This window comes from Salmo salar, chromosome 09, assembly GCF_965601325.2.
Source record: "Salmo salar chromosome 09, fSalSal1, whole genome shotgun sequence".
In the NCBI taxonomy this organism is placed as follows: domain Eukaryota; kingdom Metazoa; phylum Chordata; class Actinopteri; order Salmoniformes; family Salmonidae; genus Salmo; species Salmo salar.
In genome coordinates, this window is record NC_138299.1 from 99,358,052 (window position 1) to 99,376,085 (window position 18,034).

General features: G+C 40.3%; 1 protein-coding gene across 1 annotated transcript in view; it reads left to right on the forward strand.

The window, feature by feature from the left end:
* The window catches only part of LOC106612282 (complexin-2), a 160,035-nt gene extending 155,600 nt beyond the window's left edge, over positions 1 to 4,435 (forward strand). The window contains exon 4 of the mRNA XM_014213310.3: positions 719 to 4,435. Within this exon, the coding sequence (XP_014068785.1) occupies positions 719 to 916 (198 nt within the window). The 3' untranslated portion in view covers positions 917 to 4,435. The remainder of the gene's footprint in view (positions 1 to 718) is intronic.
* Positions 4,436 to 18,034: the final 13,599 nt, after the last annotated feature.

The following is an 18,034-nucleotide window of genomic DNA, read 5'->3' on the forward strand; positions in this document are numbered from 1 at the left end:
ACTGGTCGACTGAGGGACTGTACAGATAACTGTGTGTGTGGGGTACAGAGGTGAGGTGGTAATTCAGAAATGATGTTAAACACTAATATTGCATAGAATGAGTCCATGCAACTTATTGTGTTTTTTTTAAGCATATTTTTACTCCTGGACTTATTTAGGCTGCCATAGCAAAAGGGTTAAATACTTATTGACTCAAGACATTTCAGTTTATCATTTTAAAATAATTTGTTAAAAGAAAATCTAAAAACATAATTTCACTTTGACATTATGGCTATTGTGTGTAGGTCAGTGAGAGAAAAACATCTACATTTGATCCATTTTAAATTCAGGCTGTATCAAATCAAATCATATTTTATTTGTCACATGCGGCAAATTTACAACAGGTGTAGATCTTACAGTGAAATGCTTAATTACAAGCCATTAAACAACAATGCTTTAAGAAGTAAAAGAATTGCTAACTAAAAAATAGAAAATAAAAATAACTAATAATTAAACAGCAGCAGTAAAATAACAATATTTAACAATATTTAATAACAACCTGTAACATAACAAAATGTGGAAAAAGTCAAGGGGTGTGAATACTTTTTGATGGCATTGTAAGTGCAAGAATCAAACCTTGTGGAAAACCATTTGATCTCAAGAGGGGAGTGTGGGGGTGTTACTCCTTTGAAAGTGACATCCTCATATATTGTTATCTCTGCGCCCTTTATCCATGCAGTATGGCTTGAAGAAGAAGGAAGAGAAGGAGGCGGAGGAGAAGGCAGCCATGGAGCAGGCCTGTGAGGGGTCTCTGACGCGCGCCAAGAAGGCCATCCCAGCCGGGTGCGGAGACGAGGAAGATGAGGATGAGGAGAGCATTCTGGACACCGTCCTCAAGTTCCTCCCTGGACCTCTAAAGGACATGTTCAAGAAGTAATGAACACATCGATAACAACAACAACACATGGTTCGGTCCAGCCAGGGGGAGGGGGAGGAGAGATCTGGGACTGGGGAGGGGCAGGGGGGTAGAAGGGGTTCTTGCCAAACGGCCATTCACTGCCTTTACAGAAGTATTTGTTGTTTTCTTACTCTGACTAGACACAATGTGGTTATATATCTACCCACAGCTTTTCGTCGGTCTCTCAACCACCGACTAAGTTTATGTTTTCTTTTTTTCTCCACTTATCTAACATTCCAACATTGCTATATAGATCCACCGCACCAGGTAGATGCATTTGGATTGGTTGGCCATTGGTATTAACTGGGGTATGGAGTTTCTGTCCAGCCATACATTAGAGAGCAGGATTCAATACACCGTACTAATGGACACTTCGATGTGCATTCCCGCTCATGTGGTTGAAAAGCACTGCCAACATGTATCTGGAGAAGGAGCGCTTTTCTTTTCTTTTTTCACTGGCTTTTTCTATTTTTATAGTAAATAAGCTACTGTAACTGTATGGGAAGTGGATATTCTATTCTAGGTCTTTTTGAGATCAGCAGTTTAGTTAGTTTAGACTTTGCCTTTATAGAACTTCCTCCACCAGGGGAACTGTTAATGAGGGTCTCATTGAAGTCATTTGATGATATCATTTAACTTTGTAATATGCTGTTTGTCTTAAAAGGATGCAAACATGCCACATTATGACGTATGTATTTAATGTTAGTCTGACTGTATGAATAGAGCTGATCCAATGCCTTCTTATGCTATGAAACAACTAAGGCAAGTGGAATATTTGATTTCCCTTTAAATTCCTGACTAATATAAAACATCTCTCATTTTCTCAGATTAAATATAAGAGATTATCCGCCTGGCAGACTGCATTTTGTGAGAGAAACCATTTTTGCTTAATGTTGCATTATAAACAAAAATCACCCCGTCAACATTATACACTCAAATTATCCATAGAATACACAAGATTCACATTCAACATTATACACTCAAATTATCCATAGAATGCACAAGATTCACATTTAACATTATACACTCAAATTATCCATAGAATACACAAGATTCACATTCAACATTATACACTCAAATTATCCATAGAATGCACAAGATTCACATTCAACATTATACACTCAAATTATCCATAGAATACACAAGATTCACATTCAACATTATACACTCAAATTATCCATAGAATGCACAAGATTCACATTCAACATTAAACACTGAAAAGATTCACATTCAGTGTAGAGAAGAAGAAAAATACGCACAGTTCTATGAAAATGATTTAGTCAGCATCATATTTAACAGTTGGTGATTAGTGCAGTCCAAAGACAATCAAACATGAGCACTGCATTACAGTGAAGGAAGCCGATACTACGTATGTCCTCATTTCACTACCCACCTCCCATACCACATGTCTGTTTTACACAAGGTACTCGTTTAACAAATTATTTTGGAGGCTATTATGAAATAGTAAGCAATGTTAAATGTAATTTAAACGTTTTATTTATTTAATAGTTAATCAATTCCTTCATAAATTCCATGTTATCCTGAGAGACAATTTCATTGGTAGTGTTTTAATCATTAATATCAAGTCCAAAGATACTGAAAAAACATGATCATTTATTTCGTCCCCACTAACTAAGGAAATTGTCCAGAAATAAGGAAGTGGTCCAGTCTTGTTGATTTCAGTAGGAATAGGCTGGCAACAAATAGTTTTTATGAAGACATTGATGTCATTTTGGGATACACTTTCCAAAGACCAAACCCTGTGAAGTTTTATTGTCAGAAATTCTCATATTTTTCATATAACGTACATGGCTAGATGACATTGAAGACTGATATATTCGAAAAACGAAAATAAACATTTAAATAATCACAGGTTATGAGTAAATTATTCGTATCTTTTTTTTTAGGTCTGATAAGCTTTTTCACTAGGTAAAGGCATATTGTTTAGACTGTAATAATCACACAAAAAAAACTCTAACAATTATAATTGAATGTTGAATTTTTTTTTTCTGTAAAGAAAAAAAGTGCAGTTCCGTTACTCTATCTACCTATTTGTCTAAACCCTTCTCACCAACTGTATCCTAATGTGTACAATATACAAGTGTATACGCAAAGAAAAGACGAGGAGAAAATGATGAAGTCATTGTAATGATGTCTATGTACTACTACAGTACATGTATGTATGTTTGTATGTTTATACAATCTGTGTGTCTTTCTATAGTGACGTGATACCATGTTGTTGATTTATACAGTCCCTGTTTATAAGTGTCTTTGAATCCTGTGTGCACAAACACTAACCAGGCTCAAATGGTTGTGCCATATGTATAAAGAAATAATTAACACATTCCTTTCACATCGCTATAGGAACATAGGGGGGAAATTCACACCAAATACTACCACACAAAAGATGGCCTGTTTATGTAGTAGTCTCCCAGCAACATAATCTGTTTACTAGATTCAGAAGTTTGGGTTGCTGTAGATTCTCAGCTCTGTGATGGCCTGTGTCGATCACATACAGAATAAGAGTTTCTTGATGACAGACTGAATTGTTAGGGTTCTGGCAATGCTATAAGTAGTGCTGCATGTCTAATTAGAACAGGTGTCTGTGTTTCTATCTATCTCCATCATGTAACTCCATCTCGTACTTTCATTCAGCTCCTGATAAAGAATACTTTTTCGAACACAGCCCATAAATGAATACCTTTTGCTGTAAAACTTATTCCTATAACACCTGCTATAACATCCTACTGCTATAACACCTGGCCCTATAACATCCTACTGCTATAACATCCTACTCCTATAACACCTGACCCTATAACATCCTACTGCTATAACATCCTACTCCTATAACACCTGGCCCTATAACATCCTACTGCTATAACAACTGGCCCTATCACATCCTACTCATATAACACCTGACCCTATAACATCCTACTGCTATAACATCCTACTCCTATAACACCTGGCCCTATAACATCCTACTCCTATAACACCTGACCCTATAACATCCTACTGCTATACCATCCTACTGCTATAACACCTGACCCTATAACATCCTACTCCTATAACACCTGACCCTATAACATCCTACTCCTATAACACCTGACCCTATAACATCCTACTCCTATAACACCTGACCCTATAACATCCTACTGCTATAACATCCTACTCCTATAACACCTGACCCTATAACATCCTACTGCTATAACACCTGACCCTATAACATCCTACTGCTATAACATCCTACTGCTATAACACCTGGCCCTATAACATCCTACTGCTATAACATCCTACTGCTATAACACCTGACCCTATAACATCCTACTCCTATAACACCTGACCCTATAACATCCTACTGCTATAACACCTGACCCTATAACATCCTACTCCTATAACACCTGACCCTATAACATCCTACTGCTATAACATCCTACTCCTATAACACCTGACCCTATAACATCCTACTGCTATAACACCTGACCCTATAACATCCTACTGCTATAACATCCTACTGCTATAACACCTGCCCTATAACATCCTACTGCTATAACATCCTACTGCTATAACACCTGACCCTATAACATCCTACTGCTATAACACCTGGCCCTATAACATCCTACTGCTATAACACCTGGCCCTATAACATCCTACTGCTATAACATCCTACTGCTATAACACCTGACCCTATAACATCCTACTGCTATAACATCCTACTCCTATAACACCTGGCCCTATAACATCCTACTGCTATAACACCTGACCCTATAACATCCTACTGCTATAACATCCTACTCCTATAACACCTGACCCTATAACATCCTACTGCTATAACACCTGATCCTATAACATCCTACTGCTATAACATCCTACTGCTATAACATCCTACTGCTATAACACCTGGCCCTATAACATACTACTGCTATAACACCTGGCCCTATAACATCCTACTGCTATAACACCTGACCCTATAACATCCTACTGCTATAACACCTGGCCCTATAACATCCTACTCCTATAACACCTGGCCCTATAACATCCTACTGCTATAACATCCTACTCCTATAACACCTGACCCTATAACATCCTACTGCTATAACACCTGATCCTATAACATCCTACTGCTATAACATCCTACTGCTATAACATCCTACTGCTATAACACCTGGCCCTATAACATACTACTCCTATAACACCTGGCCCTATAACATTCTACTGCTATAACATCCTACTGCTATAACACCTGACCCTATAACATCCTACTGCTATAATACCTGGCCCTATAACATCCTACTCCTATAACACCTGGCCCTATAACATCCTACTGCTATAACATCCTACTGCTATAACACCTGACCCTATAACATCCTACTGCTATAACACCTGACCCTATAACATCCTACTGCTTTAACATCCTACTGCTATAACACCTGACCCTATAACATCCTACTGCTATAACACCTGACCCTATAACATCCTACTGCTATAACATCTTACTGCTATAACATCCTACTCCTATAACACCCGACCCTATAACATCCTACTGCTATAACACCTGACCCTATAACATCCTACTCCTATAACACCTGACCCTATAACATCCTATTGCTATAACACCTGACCCTATAACATCCTACTCCTATTACACCTGGCCCTGTAACATCCTACTCCTATAACACCTGGCCCTATAACATCCTACTCCTATAACACCTGGCCCTATAACATCCTACTGCTATAACACCTGACCCTATAACATCCTACTGCTATAACATCCTACTGCTATAACACCTGACCCTATAACATCCTACTGCTATAACACCTGACCCTATAACATCCTACTGCTATACCATCCTACTGCTATAACATCCTACTGCTATAACCCCTGACCCTATAACATCCTACTGCTATAACATCCTACTGCTATAACATCCTACTGCTATAACATCCTACTCCTATAACACCTGGCCCTATAACATCCTACTGCTATAACACCTGACCCTATAACATCCTACTGCTGTAACACCTGGCCCTATAACATCCTACTGCTATAACATCCTACTCCTATAACACCTGACCCTATAACATCCTACTGCTATAACACCTGATCCTATAACATCCTACTGCTATAACATCCTACTGCTATAACACCTGGCCCTATAACATACTACTCCTATAACACCTGGCCCTATAACATCCTACTGCTATAATCTCCTACTGCTATAACACCTGACCCTATAACATCCTACTGCTATAATACCTGGCCTTATAACATCCTACTCCTATAACACCTGGCCCTATAACATCCTACTGCTATAACATCCTACTCCTATTACACCTGGCCCTATAACATCCTACTGCTATAACACCTGACCCTATAACATCCTACTGCTATAACATCCTACTCCTATAACACCTGACCCTATAACATCCTACTGCTATAACACCTGATCCTATAACATCCTACTGCTATAACATCCTACTGCTATAACATCCTACTGCTATAACACCTGGCCCTATAACATACTACTGCTATAACACCTGGCCCTATAACATCCTACTGCTATAACACCTGACCCTATAACATCCTACTGCTATAACACCTGGCCCTATAACATCCTACTCCTATAACACCTGGCCCTATAACATCCCACTGCTATAACATCCTACTCCTATAACACCTGACCCTATAACATCCTACTGCTATAACACCTGATCCTATAACATCCTACTGCTGTAACATCCTACTGCTATAACATCCTACTGCTATAACACCTGGCCCTATAACATACTACTCCTATAACACCTGGCCCTATAACATCCTACTGCTATAACATCCTACTGCTATAACACCTGACCCTATAACATCCTACTGCTATAATACCTGGCCCTATAACATCCTACTCCTATAACACCTGGCCCTATAACATCCTACTGCTATAACATCCTACTGCTATAACACCTGACCCTATAACATCCTACTGCTATAACACCTGACCCTATAACATCCTACTGCTTTAACATCCTACTGCTATAACACCTGACCCTATAACATCCTACTGCTATAACACCTGACCCTATAACATCCTACTGCTATAACATCCTACTGCTATAACATCCTACTCCTATAACACCTGACCCTATAACAACCTACTGCTATAACACCGGACCCTATAACATCCTACTCCTATAACACCTGACCCTATAACATCCTATTGCTATAACACCTGACCCTATAACATCCTACTCCTATTACACCTGGCCCTATAACATCCTACTCCTATAACACCTGGCCCTATAACATCCTACTCCTATAACACCTGGCCCTATAACATCCTACTGCTATAACACCTGACCCTATAACATCCTACTGCTATAACATCCTACTGCTATAACACCTGACCCTATAACATCCTACTGCTATAACACCTGACCCTATAACATCCTACTGCTATAACACCTGGCCCTATAACATCCTACTCCTATAACACCTGGCCCTATAACATCCTACTGCTATAACATCCTACTCCTATAACACCTGACCCTATAACATCCTACTGCTATAACACCTGATCCTATAACATCCTACTGCTATAACATCCTACTGCTATAACACCTGGCCCTATAACATCCTACTCCTATAACACCTGGCCCTATAACATCCTACTGCTATAACATCCTACTGCTATAACACCTGACCCTATAACATCCTACTGCTATAATACCTGGCCCTATAACATCCTACTCCTATAACACCTGGCCCTATAACATCCTACTGCTATAACATCCTACTGCTATAACACCTGACCCTATAACATCCTACTGCTATAACACCTGACCCTATAACATCCTACTGCTATAACATCCTACTGCTATAACACCTGACCCTATAACATCCTACTGCTATACCATCCTACTGCTATAACATCCTACTGCTATAACCCCTGACCCTATAACATCCTACTGCTATAACATCCTACTGCTATAATATCCTACTGCTATAACATCCTACTGCTATAACATCCTACTCCTATAACACCTGGCCCTATAACATCCTACTGCTATAACACCTGACCCTATAACATCCTACTGCTGTAACACCTGGCCCTATAACATCCTACTCCTATAACACCTGGCCCTATAACATCCTACTGCTATAACATCCTACTCCTATAACACCTGACCCTATAACATCCTACTGCTATAACACCTGATCCTATAACATCTTACTGCTATAACATCATACTGCTATAACATCCTACTGCTATAACACCTGGCCCTATAACATACTACTCCTATAACACCTGGCCCTATAACATCCTACTGCTATAACATCCTACTGCTGTAACACCTGACCCTATAACATCCTACTGCTATAATACCTGGCCCTATAACATCCTACTCCTATAACACCTGGCCCTATAACATCCTACTGCTATAACATCCTACTGCTATAACACCTGACCCTATAACATCCTACTGCTATAACACCTGACCCTATAACATCCTACTGCTTTAACATCCTACTGCTATAACACCTGACCCTATAACATCCTACTGCTATAACACCTGACCCTATAACATCCTACTGCTATAACATCCTACTGCTATAACATCCTACTCCTATAACACCTGACCCTATAACATCCTACTGCTATAACACCTGACCCTATAACATCCTACTCCTATAACACCTGACCCTATAACATCCTACTGCTATAACACCTGACCCTATAACATCCTACTCCTATTACACCTGGCCCTATAACATCCTACTCCTATAACACCTGGCCCTATAACATCCTACTCCTATAACACCTGGCCCTATAACATCCTACTGCTATAACACCTGACCCTATAACATCCTACTACTATAACATCCTACTGCTATAACACCTGACCCTATAACATCCTACTGCTATAACACCTGACCCTATAACATCCTACTGCTATACCATCCTACTGCTATAAATCCTACTACTATAACCCCTGACCCTATAACATCCTACTGCTATAACATCCTTCTGCTATAACATCCTACTGCTATAACATCCTACTCCTATAACACCTGGCCCTATAACATCCTACTGCTATAACACCTGGCCCTATAACATCCTACTGCTATAACATCTGGCCCTATAACATCCTACTGCTATAACATCCTACTGCTATAACACCTGGCCCTATAACATCCTACTGCTATAACACCTGACCCTATAACATCCTACTCCTATAACACCTGGCCCTATAACATCCTACTGCTATAACATCCTACTGCTATAACATCCTACTGCTATATTACACCTGACCCTATAACATCCTACTCCTATAACACCTGACCCTATAACATCCTACTGCTATAACACCTGGCCCTATAACATCCTACTGCTATAACACCTGACCCTATAACATCCTACTGCTATAACATCCTACTGCTATAACACCTGACCCTATAACATCCTACTGCTATAACATCCTACTGCTATAACACCTGACCCTATAACATCCTACTGCTATAACATCCTACTGCTATAACATCCTACTGCTATAACACCAGGCCCTATAACATCTTACTGCTATAACACCAGGCCCTATAACATCCTACTGCTATAACATCCTACTGCTATAACATCCTACTGCTATAACACCAGGCCCTATAACATCCTACTGCTATAACACCTGACCCTATAACATCCTACTGCTATAACATCCTACTGCTATAACACCTGACCCTATAACATCCTACTCCTATAACACCTGGCCCTATAACATCCTACTCCTATAACACCTGACCCTATAACATCCTACTGCTATAACATCCTACTGCTATAACACCTGACCCTATAACATCCTACTGCTATAACACCTGACCCTATAACATCCTATTCTTATAACACCTGGCCCTATAACATCCTACTCCTATAACACCTGACCCTATAACATCCTACTCCTATAACACCTGGCCCTATAACATCCTACTCCTATAACACCTGACCCTATAACATCCTACTTCTATAACATCCTACTGCTATAACACCTGACCCTATAACATCCTACTCCTATAACACCTGGCCCTATAACATCCTACTGCTATAACACCTGACCCTATAACATCCTACTCCTACAACACCTGGCCCTATAACATCCTACTGCTATAACACCTGGCCTTATAACATCCTACTCCTATAACACCTGACCCTATAACATCCTACTGCTATAACATCCTACTGCTATAACACCTGGCCCTATAACATCCTACTGCTATAACACCTGGCCCTATAACATCCTACTCCTATAACACCTGACCCTATAACATCCTACTCCTATAACACCTGGCCCTATAACATCCTACTGCTATAACACCTGGCCCTATAACATCCTACTGCTATAACACCTGACCCTATAACATCCTACTGCTATAACATCCTACTGCTATAACACCTGACCCTATAACATCCTACTGCTATAACATCCTACTGCTATAACATCCTACTCCTATAACACCTGGCCCTATAACATCCTACTGCTATAACACCCTATAACATCCCCAGATGCTATTCATTCTGTGTGCTCAACCAGACCTGCCCTCTCATGTGATGATGCAATTCATTTCATGACAAAAACAACATTTACAGAAGGTGGCTTTAACCCTACTTTTACTGAGACCTTTATAAACCATCAGAATGAAATCATTCATATTCAACAACAAACTGAGGAAACAACAGGTATGCATTGGCTTATTAACATGCTGCTTCTAATGGTGGTGGCCTACAGGTTTCTCCTCTATCCTGAACTACATAACACACATCACAGAGATCGTGTGCCACTGCCAAGTAAAGTCCTGACAGGATATGTTACCATACAGATTTGCTCTCCTTATTACAGACCATTTGAACAATATGTTTCCATTTTGGTCAAAGAAGCTGTTAAGGTTTTTGTTGTCTTCATCCCAATACCTGTAGTTCAGATACATATATGTTTCCTCCACATATTCTGCTGGGAACGTACTATATGCAGTAAATCAAACATCTGTGTATATTGATGATAGCATGTATTCCAAGCAGCATACAGCTCATACTTCTGCCCCAGTTGTAAACATACTCTTGTAATTACGGCAATGTATGGAACATGTATGAGTGGTTCCAATTTGGCTTTACAATTATAATGCATATATCTCTATGTCTTGCTGCTGCATATTAGTGATATATGATGGTTGGGTGATTGTCCCTGGCTGGGATAGGGGCATAAATCTGTGTCCAAACTTCAACTGGGATACTCACACTTTCCTCCTGCAATTGTTTAGAGTAGGGTTTGTCAAACAGGAAAAATAGCCATATTTCATCTGTCTATTATCCTCTCTCTCTTTATCTCTTTCTCTATCTCTCTCTCTTCCTCTCTCTCCTCTCTTTCTTTTCCTCTCTCTATCCCCTTGCTCTCTCTCTCCCTCTCTCTCTCTCCCCTCTCTCTCTCTCTCTCTCCCCTTTCTCTCTCTCTTCCTCTCTCTCTCTGACATATTCTCAAGGCACCACAGCATGATGTGAACTGCCTTTTTGCAAAGGGCTATTATCATTTATTTTTCCCATGGATGAGTACATCTGTCACAAACAATGCTTGTTCTGGTAATGTTTACTAGGTATTTCATTATTTTGGTTGCATGAAATGTTGTGGAAATAATATTTATTATTGTCCTTCTGACCTATAATAATAGCAAGTCCAGGAACACAAGACTCATTAAGCTCTCAGATGGAGTGATTTAATAATGTAGATATGTGTCCTCTGGTATTACACAAGAACATTCCTATTTTTGAAATGGAATTGAGCCCAGCCCTGGTGAAATGTTCGATTGCATTCATTTAACTTGAAAAGGTGGAAAAACAGCAGAATTGTAACTTTTCTCCTGTATATTACTTGCACCTTGACAGTAGTCTTTTGATTATGGTTCAGGATTACTCCCTCAGAATTGAAGGAAAATACAAACAATATCAGGTCTGAGGTAATAAAGGTCTGATATTGAAAGAGTGAATTATTTAGTTAATTTCAAAATAAATGGGATGCCTACATTCCAAACCTTAACTGTCATGGGTGCACTTTATCCAAAGACAGAATGAGTGTTTTTACTTGACATCATGTTTATTTCAAAACGATGAACATGGGTATGGTGATATTTTAAAAAGAATAATAAGTGATCACTATATTAAAATAAAATGTCTAATTAGCGTCAGAGAGATACATGTATACATAAAACCATTTTTTAAAAGATGTTCATGCAATCACATGGAGAGATTTCTAGTGTGGTCAGGGTTTAAGACCGGATCACACATCCTGTTTCAGAATAAACCTTTCAAATAGTGCACTCCTATCAACTTTATTGTCTGTCAAACTGTAGACGTTATAGAGATTGATGTGTGACTTTTATTTGAATGACTGGACTGCTGTTACATCTCTATGATGTTGCTTAACACCTGTCAGCTATTTTCTAAGCTTATAACTAGCCACACTGTTGTCCTGACGAATATGGGTGTGAAACAAAGCACAGAAAGAATCCCACCATCTTGAGGAAATGGCCACTGCCTGTTAGTGCTATGGTACCCTATTACTGGTCAAAAGTAGGGCCCTACACTCTTAGTAAAAAGGGTTCCAAAAGGGTTCTCCGGCTGTCCACATAAAATAAACAATTTTGGTTCCAGGTAGAACCCTTTAGGGTTCCAAGTAGAACCCTCTGTGAAAAGGGTTCTACAGTGGGGGAAAAAAGTATTTGATCCCCTGCTGATTTTGTACGTTTGCCCACTTACAAAGAAAGGATCAGTCTATCATTTTAATGGTAGGTTTATTTGAACAGTGAGAGACAGAATAACAACATAAAAATCCAGAAAAACGCATGTCAAAAATGTTATAAAATTATTTGCATTTTAATGAGGGAAATAAGTATTTGACCCCTCTGCAAAACATGACTTAGTACTTGGTGGCAAAACCCTTGTTGGCAATCACAGAGGTCAGACGTTTCTTGTAGTTGGCCACCAGGTTTGCACACATCTCAGGAGGGATTTTGTTCCACTCCTCTTTGCAGATCTTCTCCAAGTCATTAAGGCTTCGAGGCTGACGTTTGGCAACTCGAACCTTCAGCTCCCTCCACAGATTTTCTATGGGTTTAAGGTCTGGAGACTGGCTAGGCCACTCCAGGACCTTAATGTGCTTCTTCTTGAGCCACTCCTTTGTTGCCTTGGCCGTGTGTTTTGGGTCATTGTCATGCTGGAATACCCATCCACGACCCTTTTTCAATGCCCTGGCTGAGGGAAGGAGGTTCTCACCCAAGATTTGACAGTACATTTTTTTAAATTTACATCATTTAGCAGATGCTCTTATCCAGAGCGACTTACAGTAGTGAATGCATACATTTCATACATATTTTTTTTTTTCTGTGCTGGCCCCCCATGGGAATCGAACCCACAACCCTGGTGTTGCAAACACCATGCTCTACCAACTGAGCTACAGGGAAGTACATGGCCCAGTCAAATGATGCGGTGAAGTTGTCCTGTCCCCTTAGCAGAAAAACACCCCCAAAGCATAATGTTTCCACCTCCATGTTTGACAGTGGAGATGGTGTTCTTGGGGTCATAGGCAGCATTCCTCCTCCTCCAAACACGGCGAGTTGAGTTGATGCCAAAGAGCTCCATTTTGGTCTCATCTGACCACAACACTTTCACCAGTTGTCCTCTGAATCATTCAGATGTTCATTGGCAAACTTTAGACGGGCATGAATATGTATTCTTGAGCAGGGGGACCTTGCGGGCGCTGCAGGATTTCAGTCCTTCACGGCGTAGTGTGTTACCAATTGTTTTCTTGGTGACTATGGTCCCAGCTGCCTTGAGATCATTGACAAGATCCTCCCGTGTAGTTCTGGGCTGATTCCTCACCGTTCTCATGATCATTGCAACCCCACGAGGTGAGATCTTGCATGGAGCCCCAAGCCGAGGGATATTGACAGCTCTTTTGTGTTTCTTCCATTTGCGAATAATCACACCAAATGTTGTCACCTTCTCACCAAGCTGCTTGGCGATGGTCTTGTAGCCCATTCCAGCCTTGTGTAGGTCTACAATCTTGTCCCTGACATCCTTGGAGAGCTCTTTGGTCTTGGCCATGGTGGAGAGTTTGGAATCTGATTGATTGATTGCTTTTGTGGAGAGGAGTATTTTTTACTGGTAAAAAGCTGTGGTTAGGAGCACTCACTTTAAGAGTGTGCTCCTAATCTCAGCTCGTTACCTGTATAAAAGACACCTGGGAGCCAGAAATCTTTCTGATTGAGAGGGGGTCAAATACTTATTTCCCTCATTAAAATGCAAATCAATTTATAACATTTTTGACATGAGTTTTTCTGGATATTTTTGTTGTTATTCTGTCTCTCACTGTTCAAGTAAACCTACCATTAAAATTATAGACTGATCCTTTCTTTATCAGTGGGCAAATGTACAAAATCAACAGGGGATCAAATACTTTTTTCCCCCACTGTACATGGAACCCAAACTAATTTTATCTGCAACCAAAAGGGTTCTACCTTGAACTAAAAAGGGTTATTCAAAGGGTTCTCCTATTCAAAGCGTTCTCCTATTTAAAGGGTTCTCCTATGGGGACAGACGTAAAACCCTTTTAGGTTCTAGATAGCCTTTTTTTCCTAAGCGATTCTAGGGTTCCATTTCAGCCATATATTCAGTTGTAATACGATCTGCCTGACTGAGGATGTACAACTAACGCTAGTGTGAAAGGGTCAATGAACACTAAACCTTAAATACATTCCAATGTTTTGATATTTGCACTAAAATATCTTCTAACTTTCCCTATGGAGAGAGAATGTTCTGGGATCAGTCATTGTGTCAACCTGTCTTTAAGAACATTCTCTATGTGGCTCACCGTTGTTGTACTGTTTCAATGTGACTGGCATTGATGTTCTAAAAAGGGAAATAAAAATCATGATCATTATTGTCAGTTTGAGGATTTTTTTTCTTCTCAATAATACATTCAGGATGAGAATGTAAAACATTAGTAATTATAACGTCCTTATCTGCATGTCATATACTCTTATGTAGAACCAAATCACTATAGACTCATCAATGGAACTGAAGCGTCATACTTTTGGGAAATTAAAATGCGTAACAAATAAAAGTGTTTCTAAAAAAACTTATTGGATGATTTTGAAGATTCTTCTCCTTATGAACGAACAGTATTTGCAATGTACTGTAGATGTGCATTACTCATTGACATTTTTTTATTTATTTAACCTTTATTTAACTAGGCAAGTCAGTTAAGAACAAATTCTTATTTACAATGATGGCCTACCGGGGAATAGTGGGTTAACTGCCTTGTTCAGGGGCAGAACGACTGACCTGTACACTCAGATTCGCTCTATCCAGCTGCATAGTGTATATTCTACCTATTTACTGGCTACCTATCCCCCCTGCTTAGAGTCTGATGTAGGGGGACAAAAGTACTTTATCAGTTGAAGAGAGATTTAAAGGAGAGATTCAGAGGGATTTGTTATGTTCTTACGGTACTTTCCACTCCATTCATATATATATATATATATATATATATATACTGCTCAAAAAAATAAAGGGAACACTTAAACAACACATCCTAGATCTGAATGAAAGAAATAATCTTATTAAATACTTTTTTCTTTACATAGTTGAATGTGCTGACAACAAAATCACACAAAAATAATCAATGGAAATCCAATTTATCAACCCATGGAGGTCTGGATTTGGAGTCACACTCAAAATTAAAGTGGAAAACCACACTACAGGCTGATCCAACTTTGATGTAATGTCCTTAAAACAAGTCAAAATGAGGCTCAGTAGTGTGTGTGGCCTCCACGTGCCTGTATGACCTCCCTACAACGCCTGGGCATGCTCCTGGTGAGGTGGCGGATGGTCTCCTGAGGGATCTCCTCCCAGACCTGGACTAAAGCATCCGCCAACTCCTGGACAGTCTGTGGTGCAACGTGGCGTTGGTGGATGGAGCGAGACATGATGTCCCAGATGTGCTCAATTGGATACAGGTCTGGGGAACGGGCGGGCCAGTCCATAGCATAAATGCCTTCCTCTTGCAGGAACTGCTGACACACTCCAGCCACATGAGGTCTAGCATTGTCTTGCATTAGGAGGAACCCAGGGCCAACCGCACCAGCATATGGTCTCACAAGGGGTCTGAGGGTCTCATCTCGGTACCTAATGGCAGTCAGGCTACCTCTGGCGAGCACATGGAGGGCCAAAGAAATGCCACCCCACACCATGACTGACCCACCGCCAAACCGGTCATGCTGGAGGATGTTGCAGGCAGCAGAACGTTCTCCACGGCGTCTCCAGACTCTGTCACATCTGTCACGTGCTCAGTGTGAACCTGCTTTCATCTGTGAAGAGCACAGGGCGCCAGTGGCGAATTTGCCAATCTTGGTGTTCTCTGGCAAATGCCAAACGTCCTGCACGGTGTTGGGCTGTAAGCACAACCCCCACCTGTGGACGTCGGGCCCTCATACCACCCTCATGGAATCTGTTTCTGACCGTTTGAGCAGAAACATACACATTTGTGGCCTGCTGGAGGTCATTTTGCAGGGCTCTGGCAGTGCTTCTCCTGCTCCTCCTTGCACAAAGGCGGAGGTAGCGGTCCTGCTGCTGGGTTGTTGCCCTCCTACGGCCTCCTCCACGTCTCCTGGTGTACTGGCCTGTCTCCTGGTAGCGCCTCCATGCTCTGGACACTACGCTGACAGACACAGCAAACCTTCTTGCCACAGCTCGCATTGATGTGCCATCCTGGATGAGCTGCACTACCTGAGCCACTTGTGTGGGTTGTAGACTCCGTCTCATGCTACCACTAGAGTGAAAGCACCGCCAGCATTCAAAAGTGACCAAAACATCAGCCAGGAAGCATAGGAACTGAGAAGTGGTCTGTGGTCTCCACCTGCAGAACCACTCCTTTATTGGGGGTGTCTTGCTAATTGCCTATAATTTCCACCTGTTGTCTATTCCATTTGCACAACAGCATGTGAAATGTATTGTCAATCAGTGTTGCTTTCTAAGTGGACAGTTTGATTTCACAGAAGTGTGATTGACTTGGAGTTACATTGTGTTGTTTAAGTGTTCCCTTTATTTTTTTGAGCAGTGTATATATCCACACTATGAGGTTGGAATAATACTCTGAAATTGTGAAAATTAGGATAATGTCCTTTTATTGTAAGAGGTGTTTGAAAGGACAGCTGGAAATTGTAGCCTGTTTTGGTGGGATGGAGTTCTGGCCTGCCTGGTGACATCACCAGGTGGCAAATTCGCTAATAGATCAATAAGAGAGTTCCAAACTTCTCTGCCAATAACAGCTAGTTTTCAGTTTTCCCTACCTCACTCAGACCAATCAGACAGTCCTAGCAAAATTCTTGCTTGAGAAATTGCAATTTTAATTGATAGCCATTACAGTATGGTACTTAATTGTTAGACGGAAATGAATTGATATTCAGAAAAGGTGCTGCAATAATGAAATGTTAATATGGAGACTAATTTAGCCACAAGCCAGTTCATTTTTACTTCATTTCTAGAGAGTGCCAACAGTTACTCATTAGTTACATAAAATTAAAATACAAAATCCCTGCAGTTAATGTAATGGTACAGAAGCTGTTGATTTTCACATCTAGCTAATCCAGCATTAGAAACCTACAGTGCATTCGGAAAGTATTCAGACCCCTTCCCTTTTGCAAAAAAATTCTAAAAACCTGTTTTTGCTTTGTCATTATGGGGTATTGTGTGTAGATTGCTGAGGACATTTTTTTATTTACCCCATTTTAGAATAAGACTGTAACGTAACAAAATGTGAAAAAATTCAAGGGGTCTGAACACTTTCCGAATGCTCTGTATACATGGATTAGTGTCTGTATTGTGTTCAGAAACCAACTTCCTTCCTTGTTTTACAGCTTTGATTGATGGACAGTTGAAAGTGGCTTAACAAATTCCTTTCTCATAATAAAACCATACATACAAGGCATTAGCATAGTAATTAGTTAAGGCCTTCATATTTCAGCCAACTAACTAAGAAATCCTTATGCCTATTTTTTCTTGCAGGAAA